At 42.9% G+C, this 8792-nt stretch overlaps 2 protein-coding genes across 2 annotated transcripts; both read right to left on the reverse strand.

Moving 5' to 3' along the window:
- Positions 288-1004, reverse strand: LOC104748640. The gene has a single exon (XM_010470247.1). It carries the CDS (start codon positions 1002-1004, stop codon positions 288-290), a length of 717 nt encoding a protein of 238 aa, XP_010468549.1.
- On the reverse strand, positions 1370-1777 carry LOC104748641. Its single transcript, XM_010470249.1, has one exon. The coding sequence runs from the start codon at positions 1775-1777 to the stop codon at positions 1370-1372; it is 408 nt and encodes a 135-aa protein (XP_010468551.1).

Here is an 8792-nt window from a genome sequence, read left to right on the forward strand (position 1 = left end):
CAAAATCCTAAGCAATATATACAGAGATACCTTAGGGACTTCCTCCCTAGTGAGCTTGTTTAAAGTCTCTAAGCTTCACTTTGATGCCTTTTTCAGGCTTGAGTTAGAGACCAAGGAGGTGATGAAATCCCTCCTGGTTCTACTTGATAACCTTTGTGTTCCTTCTTGATCACTACTTCCTTAGCACTTGAACCATGTTTCTTCTTAAACTTGAGTCTTGGTCTTGCCTCCTTCAAAAACCTCTTGTTGAATTTCTCTTGAAAATTCATCACTAGACAAGCCAACCTTTAAACTGAACCCTTGAGCTTCTGGATAGTCCTGTCTTGGGCTGAACTTTTAAGCCCAGGATTTCCTCCTTCCTCAAAAACTTCACAACTAGCCTTTTTTCCTATCATAAAGTGCTGGCCTTCAATAGTAGGCTGATGAGTAGTATTCTTGATGTCAAACTTCAGAGTGAAGTCCTTAGCAAGGTGAAGCTTGATGGTTCCCATCTTAACATCTATTACAGCCCCAACTGTGGCTAAGAATGGTCTCCCCAAGATGAGAGGGTCTTCTGGCTCTTGGTCCATATTCATGATCACAAAGTCAGTTGGGATTCTTGCCTTCCCTATTTTGACTGGAAAGTTTTCAATTATCCCAAGCACATCCCTCTTGGATCCATCTGCCATGCCAATATAGAGATTGCAAGGCTTAAAATGTTCATACCACAACTTTTCAGCCATTGAGTATGGCATTAAACTCACTGAAGCTCCTAGACCACACAAACATTTGTTGAAGTGCATGTAACTAATGGAACAAGGAAGATTAAATGATCCTGGGTCTTCAAGTTTGGTTGGTATAACAGCTTCCCCAATCTCTTTTAGATCCTTCATGTCTTGTTCCTGAGCTTTCATCTTGGATAATTCAAGCAGCATGTCCTTGTAGGAAGGATTTTGAACAAATTTGTTCAAGTCAGGCCCTCTCTCCTCTTCCTTGTAGGCAATGGTAATCTCTTGTATAGCCATTACTTCCTTCAAGACTTTCACTTCCTCTTGTTGCAAGGCCATCACTTCCTCCTTCTTCTCAATGACAACCTCTTGTTGTATGGCCATTACTTCCTTCTTTTCAATGACTACTTCTTCCTTCAAAGCCATCACTTCCTCTTTCTTCTCAATGACAACCCCTTCTTTAAAAGCCTTCACTTCCTCTTGTTGCAAAGCCATCATTTCTTTTTTCTCAATAATTTTCCTTAGTTCCTTTAGCTTTTGTGCCTTGAAACGCCCAGGGAATGGCAGAGGTGGTTTGTAAGCTGGAGGAATGTACTTAGCAGGCTTGACAGCTTTTGTGTCTTCAACTCGATCGGCCACTCGATCATGCACTCGGTCGAGTGCTAGCTCGAGCACCTGTNGACTGGAAAGTTTTCAATTATCCCAAGCACATCCCTCTTGGATCCATCTACCATGCCAATATAGAGGTTGCAAGGCTTAAAGTGTTCATACCCCAACTTTTCAGCCACTGAGTATGGCATTAAACTCACTGAAGCTCCCAGATCACACAAACATTTGTTGAAGTGCATGTAACTAATGGAGCAAGGCAGATTAAATGATCCTGGGTCTTCAAGTTTGTTTGGTATAACAGCTTCCCCAATCTCTTTTAGATCCTTCATGTCTTGTTCCTGAGCTTTCATCTTGGATAATTCAAGCAGCATGTCCTTGTAGGAAGGATTTTGAACAAATTTGTTCAAGTCAGGCCCTCTCTCCTCTTCCTTGTAGGCAATGGTAATCTCTTGTATAACCATTACTTCCTTCAAGACTTTCACTTCCTCTTGTTGCAAGGCCATCACTTCCTCCTTCTTCTCAATGACAACCTCTTGTTGTATGGCCATTACTTCCTTCTTTTCAATGACTACTTCTTCCTTCAAAGCCATCACTTCCTCTTTCTTCTCAATGACAACCCCTTCTTTAAAAGCCTTCACTTCCTCTTGTTGCAAAGCCATCATTTCTTTTTTCTCAATAATTTTCCTTAGTTCCTTTAGCTTTTGTGCCTTGAAACGCCCAGGGAATGGCAGAGGTGGTTTGTAAGCTGGAGGAATGTACTTAGCAGGCTTGACAGCTTTTGTGTCTTCAACTCGATCATGCACTCGGTCGAGTGCAAGCTCGAGCACCTGGTCGAGTGGTTTCCCTGCTTCAGTCTGCTTTGAAAAACCTTCACTCTGGGCTTCCATAAGTGACAAATCCTCCCCAACTTGAACCTCACTGTCCTCAGTGATATTTTCCTCATGGAGATGGATTGCTTTAACAGTGATCTCCCTTGGGTTTTGAATGGCTTGTTCAAGAAGTTGGTGTGGCTTAGGAGCTGAAGTAGAAGCAATGGAGCTCTCCATGTACTGGAATAAAGAGGTCAGACTCTCAAGATGGTTACTCAGGTCATGAGAATAAGAATTCAATTTTTGGGTCTGCTCTTCAAACTGCCTTGCCTCCTCAGTCTGCTTATTGGCTTGCCCAAGCAACAATTGTTGCATCATAGCTCTTAAGTCAAGTTCTTGGGCTTGGCAGGTCTGAAACATTGGAGGGTGACACCATTGAGCCTGGAACTCTGGTTGCTGGTGCATGGGTACATAATGGAACATACTGCTTTCAAACATGATTACTGACTCGAACTGACACTCGGTCGAGCACCAGCTCGAATGGAAGGTCGAGTCGACTGGGAAGTGGTGTCTAAATAGATATGGCTTCTGACTCGAGCAGGTGCTTGATCACTGCTCGGTCGAGTGGTTGTCGAGTTGTTGGTCGAGTGGGTACCTGAAACTCAAGACAACCCAGCAACAGAAGATTCGAGTGCAGCAACTTCACAAGTGTATAAACGAACTTAATCTTAGACTAATATGGATCCTAAATGTCACAAAAACACACTCAAATGGACAACAGCGCCAAATTGAAACTCACTTTGTTTGGTGGTGGTGAGAGATGAATGTATGCAATGGTGAGATATGAATGAATGGATGGTAAGGTGTTTCAATTCCCCTTATGCAGTTGCAGTATAAGAGGTGTCAATCCTATTTGAGTTTTTGTGAACAATTAAGACATGCATATGAGACTAAGTCAAACCAAATGTGAAGAATGTTTGTCACTAACAATCCTATGATGAAAATGTAAAATGCAGAAAGTAAAACTACAAGAACTAAGAGCTAAATGCAAATGAAACAGAATAATTATAGCAGTTATGAAACAAGAACAGAAATAGAAACTATTGTAATGCAAGAAATGAACTAATGCAAGGCAAGTAATGAATAGGAAGCTAAATGAATGCAACAGAAATGAAATTAGGATGAAACAGAACAACTACAAAGCATAAACAAGAATTCTGGGGAAGAACTCGAGCAAGCACTTGATCGAGTGTAGATCGAGTGCAGGGTCGAGCTGGACTAAACACAAAAAACAAGCAACACAATAAAAACAGAGCAATGCAAAAACGAATCAAACAACAAGCAAGCAGTAGGATTAAGACTTAAAAATCAATAAACAAAGAAGGCCTTGAGGAGGGATTCATGGGCTGAACCAATCATTGTGGTTATCTAACTTGGTCAAGAAACCTCAAACAACTTTGAGCTAATCTCTAGACATATAAATCTAAGACAAGTTTCATCCACTCTCATGGCAAGAAACAATCAAACCTATGCATCTCTAGACTTGTTCTCACAAAGTAAAGAATCTACACAAGCAGGCATTAAGCAATACATCTCAAACAAAACAAGACCTCTAATCTCTTAGCAAGCCTAATGGTAAGCTCTAGATCTAGCCTTATCTATGCTTCTTAAACATTGGTGTGATGCTAAGATGCTTGAAATCAAACCCTACCTTCTCAGATATAGGATCAGCATTAAGAACATCTAGCCTAGAAGAGATCTACAACAATCAAGCTTGACCAAATCAAACAAACCACAAGATCAATCCAGCCTAACCCATCCTCAAGATCCTAGAGAACTACTCACAAGAACACATGATGAACAAAGTCAAAAACCCAGAAAAATACGAAACTTGCATCATTAGAAAGATGAAACAAAGATCTACAATATTGGAGAAAGAATCAAACTCGAATTCTCAATATTAAGAAAGTTATGGAACCAACAATATTGAAGAATTTAGTCTTTTCTCCTTAAAAACAAGTACAAGATCTAAGAAAAATAAAAGTGCAAAAGGAATAATTCCCAAAAGGGTAAAAACTAGGTTTAGAGAATATCTAAAAAGCTGGACTCTTTTGGTGGCTGCAGGTACAAGGCTTTATATAGGAGAGGGAGTGGAAGCCCTAAAAATACTATAAGACAAAATAGTCAACGGCTCGGTCAACTTGACCTGTGCTCGGTCGAGTGGCAGGTCGAGCTGGCTTCTCTCGTGCATCCTCCACTCGGTCGAGTCCTCCTCAGCACACGGTCGAGTGTCTGGTCGAGTGTGCAGTCGAGTTGGACTCCGGACCTTGGTTCTTCAGCCTTAACTCTCTTGCTTTTCCTTCATGATTGCTTCACTTCTCCTCAGCATTGCTTCCATGCTCCTTAAGCTCCAAAATCACCTGTTTATGCATGAAAAGATGCAAATGCAATGCAACTAAACTCTAATGCATGATTGGTCCTAAAGCTATGCAATAATGATCAAAATGGATAACAAAAGATGCAAAAGATGTGAATATACTAAGGGAAAATAAGGTTAAATATATGAACATCATCTATCATGGAGGTCAAGTACCCCGAATGGCTAGCAAACCCGGTGGTAGTAAAAAAGAAAAACGGGAAGAATAGAGTCTGCATCGACTTTACAGATCTAAATAAAACCTGCCCCAAGGATAGCTACCCGTTACTGCATATAGAGAGGCTCGTCGAGGCCACGTCAGGGAATGCACTGCTTTCCTTCATGGACGCCTTCTTAGGATACAACCAAATCTTGATGCACACCGATGACCGCGAAAAGACTGCCTTTATTACTGATCAAGGCACATTCTGCTACAAGGTCATGCCGTTCGGCCTAAAGAACGCGGGAGCCACCTATCAGCGCCTCATCAATAAATTGTTCGCCGACCAGCTGGAGATAACTATGGAGGTGTACATCGATGATATGCTAGTCAAGTCAACAAGCGGAAGCGATCATGTCGAGCATTTGCGAAAATGTTTTCAAACCCTGAATAAGTATAACATGAAAGTCAACCCGGCAAAATGCTCATTCGGCGTGACGTCTGGTGAATTCCTAGGGTACATCGTCACAAAAAGGGGAATAGAGGCGAACCCGAAGCAAATCAAGGCTATACTCGATATGCCCTCGCCGTGAAACAAGCGCAAAGTCCAGCGTCTGACTGGTAGAATAGCAGCCCTAAACCGATTCATTTCACGATCGACTGACAAGAGCTTGCCGTTCTACCAGTTGCTGCGGTCAACGAACAAGGAGTACGAATGGACCGCCGAGTGCGAACAGGCGTTCGTCGAGTTAAAAACTTATTTGACCACTCCACCCATACTTTCGAAGTCCGAGGAGGGAGAAAAGCTCTACCTATATATCGCTGTTTCTGGATCGGCAGTTAGCAGGGTACTAGTCAGACACGACTGAGGCGAGCAAAAGCCTATTTTCTACGTCAGCAAGACTCTACACGGGGCCGAGCTACGTTATCCGAACTTAGAAAAAATAGCCTACGCTGTGGTCATCTCGGCTCGCAAACTCAGGCCCTTTTTCCAGTCGCACACAATCGCGATCCTGACAAACCAACCTTTACGGCAAATTCTTCACAGCCCGAGACAATCCGGCCGCATGGCAAAATGGGCAGTCGAATTAAGTGAGCATGACATTGAATACCTCGGCCGAACATGCATGAAGTCTCAAGTATTGGCAGATTTCACCGTCGAGCTGCCGCAGCATTTCACTTCGACTGAAGAAAACTGGTATTTATACGTCGACGGAGCATCGTCGCAGCATGGTCCAGGGATCGGGATTCGCCTAACATCGCCTACCGGAGAGGTCGTCGAGCAATCGTTCTGTCTCAACTTCACCGCAACAAACAATGAGTCAGAATATGAAGCATTATTTGCCGGGAGGCGACTTGCAGCAGGGATCGGCGTGAAACGAATTCACGCCTACTGCGATTCCCAGCTCGTTGCCAACCAATACAATGGTGAGTATGGAACCAAATGCGGTCGCATGGACGCCTACTTGAAGATAGTTACGGAGCTCGCAAAAGGGTTTGATCATTTCGTGATTGACAAGATACCCCGAAGTGCTAACGCTCCCGCGGACGCTCTGGCTGTTTTAGCGTCAACCTCAGACCCGGATTTGCGTTGAGTGATCCCGGTCGAAAGCATTTCGACAAGCAGTATCGACACTGGGGCTCACATCAATGTAATATCTCCCGACCCGATGGAACCTGCCGACCTAGATGAAGATATGCGGCCTAGTAATGATGCCGAGTCAGCTGATTGGCGACAGCAGATACTTCAGTTTATCAATGAAGGAACAGTCCCCGCGGACAAGTGGCAGGCCCGACGTCTAAAAAAGAAAGCGGCACAATACGCCATAATTGAGGGACGCCTCTACCGATGGAGTGCGGCCGGCATTTTATTGCATTGCATCTCGGCAGAGGAGGCCCACCGGGTAATGCAAGAAACACACGAAGGAGCCGGTGGAAACCACTCAGGCAGACATGCTCTAGCGCTAAAAAACAGAAAGCATGGAATATACTGGCCAACTATGATCAATGATTGCGAGCAATTTGCCGTGTAATGCGAAAAATGTCAAAGGCACGCATCTGATATACACGCCCCGGCGGAATTACTCTCCACAACAACAGCGCTGTACCCGTTCATGAGATGGGCGATGGATATTGTCGGACTACTGCCTGCTTCGCACGACAAAAAATTCCTTCTTATATTAACTGACTACTTCACCAAGTGGGTCGAGGCTGAGTCCTATAAGAAAATCCAAGCGAATGAGGTCCAGAATTTTGTTTGGAAAAACATAATATGCCGACACGGATTACCATACTAGATCGTAACTGATAATGGGTCGCAATTTATATCCAAGAAATTCGATGACTTCTGCGCAATTTGGCGTATCCGCCTTAGCAAGTCAACTCCGAGGTACCCCCAAGGTAACGGCCAGGCAGAAGCAACCAACAAGACAATCATAAATGGCCTGAAAAAGTGACTTGAAGAAAAGAAAGGACTCTGGGCCAACGAGCTAGATGGTGTGCTATGGTCACACCGAACAACCCCGCGAAGAGCGTCAGGACAAACTCCATTTTCACTAGCTTACGGTTTGGAAGCAATGGCACAAGCCGAAGTCAGCGTCAACAGTTTACGCTAAACCATGCTAGTCAAAAACCCATAGCTAAACAACGAAATGCTTTACAACACCCTAGACGAGATCGAAGAATTGCAGGACCATGTTCTACTCCGAATTCAGAATTACCAACAAGCGGCAGCCCGTCACTATAACAAAAAGGTCAACCTGCGATATTTCAGTGAGGGAGATCTCGTCTTACGCAAAGTGTTCGAGAATACCGCCGAACTCAATGCTGGGAAACTCGGCGCAAAATGGGAAGGTCCATACCAAGTGTCCAAGGTCGTCCGCCTAGGAGTCTAAGAGCTAATTACCATTACCGGCAAAGCAATCCCGCGATCCTGAAACGCTGGCAACCTTAAGCGTTATTTCTACTAAAAAAANAAAAAAAAAAAAAAAAAAAAAAAAAAAAAAAAACAAACGGGGATATTTATTTCTGTCTAAGAGTATCTAATATCTATGTAACTTGAACTACGATCGGCTTTATCCTCTAAAAAAAAAAAGAGGTATGTAGGCAACCTGAAAAGGTGCAGCCACTACTTATAAATTTTTCTTTGTGAATAACTTCGGCATTTCTTTTATTTAAGCATACCGTCTTACAAAATTGACAAGCGTCATACAAAAAAAAAAAAAAAACAAGATAAGTAAATAAGGTCGGCAATTTGGCCAGTTGTCCGACTAAAAAAAACAAACAAAAGCCACACTCCACGCAAAGTGTAGGTAAAAGCCGGGTTCCAAACAATGCCCGCAAACAGGCTGAGGTCGACGAGCAAAATAAGCCGCCGCCTGCACGCAATCTCTTCGATCCTAGGCAGGGTATAAGTCGAGCTTCAATACGCAAAATCAACCCTTCCCGCTCCCAATATTTAACAGCAACCCCCTGCAAAAGCAAACCACAAGCAAAAGCACACGCCTAACATGATATATTTTAAGTTCTTGAAGCTCTCCAAAAGTTGCCCGTACTGTAAAGCTCTGAAACTTTCCTAAAACCTGTAAAACCTTGTTGAAACTTGAAATACTTGATAACATACATTTTATACCTAGAATCTCATCAAAATCTTCCTAAATGCATATGAAAACTATAGCTAATATGAGTAAAATAATGATGTTATCAACTTTTACTGGTGATGGCGTTATAATGAGTTTCCCTTGTGCTCATGCTACACACGTGAGATTCTTAGGGTAACTCGTCTCTCTTTAAGAGTGTGCCCATTTGAATTTAATATCAGCTTACGCATCATGTTAGAACCCTGATGGCCAAGCCGGTCATGCCATAAAGCGAATTGTTCATTGCCAAATTAGCTTCTATTATATAAATTTTAGCATGGTAAAGACCAGTAGATAATACGGGTATAGTCTCTAGGAGTTTCTTATGGCATTGGGTGATTTCAGTAATATGTAGGAACTCTTGGTTCCCTTCACCCTTAATTTCAACATGGAACCCATTCAAACGAATATCTTTGAAACTCAATAAGCTCCTTTTTGAGCTGGGTGAATATA

The sequence above is a fragment of the Camelina sativa genome, chromosome 15 (genome assembly GCF_000633955.1).
Source record: "Camelina sativa cultivar DH55 chromosome 15, Cs, whole genome shotgun sequence".
Taxonomy (NCBI): Eukaryota; Viridiplantae; Streptophyta; class Magnoliopsida; order Brassicales; family Brassicaceae; genus Camelina; species Camelina sativa.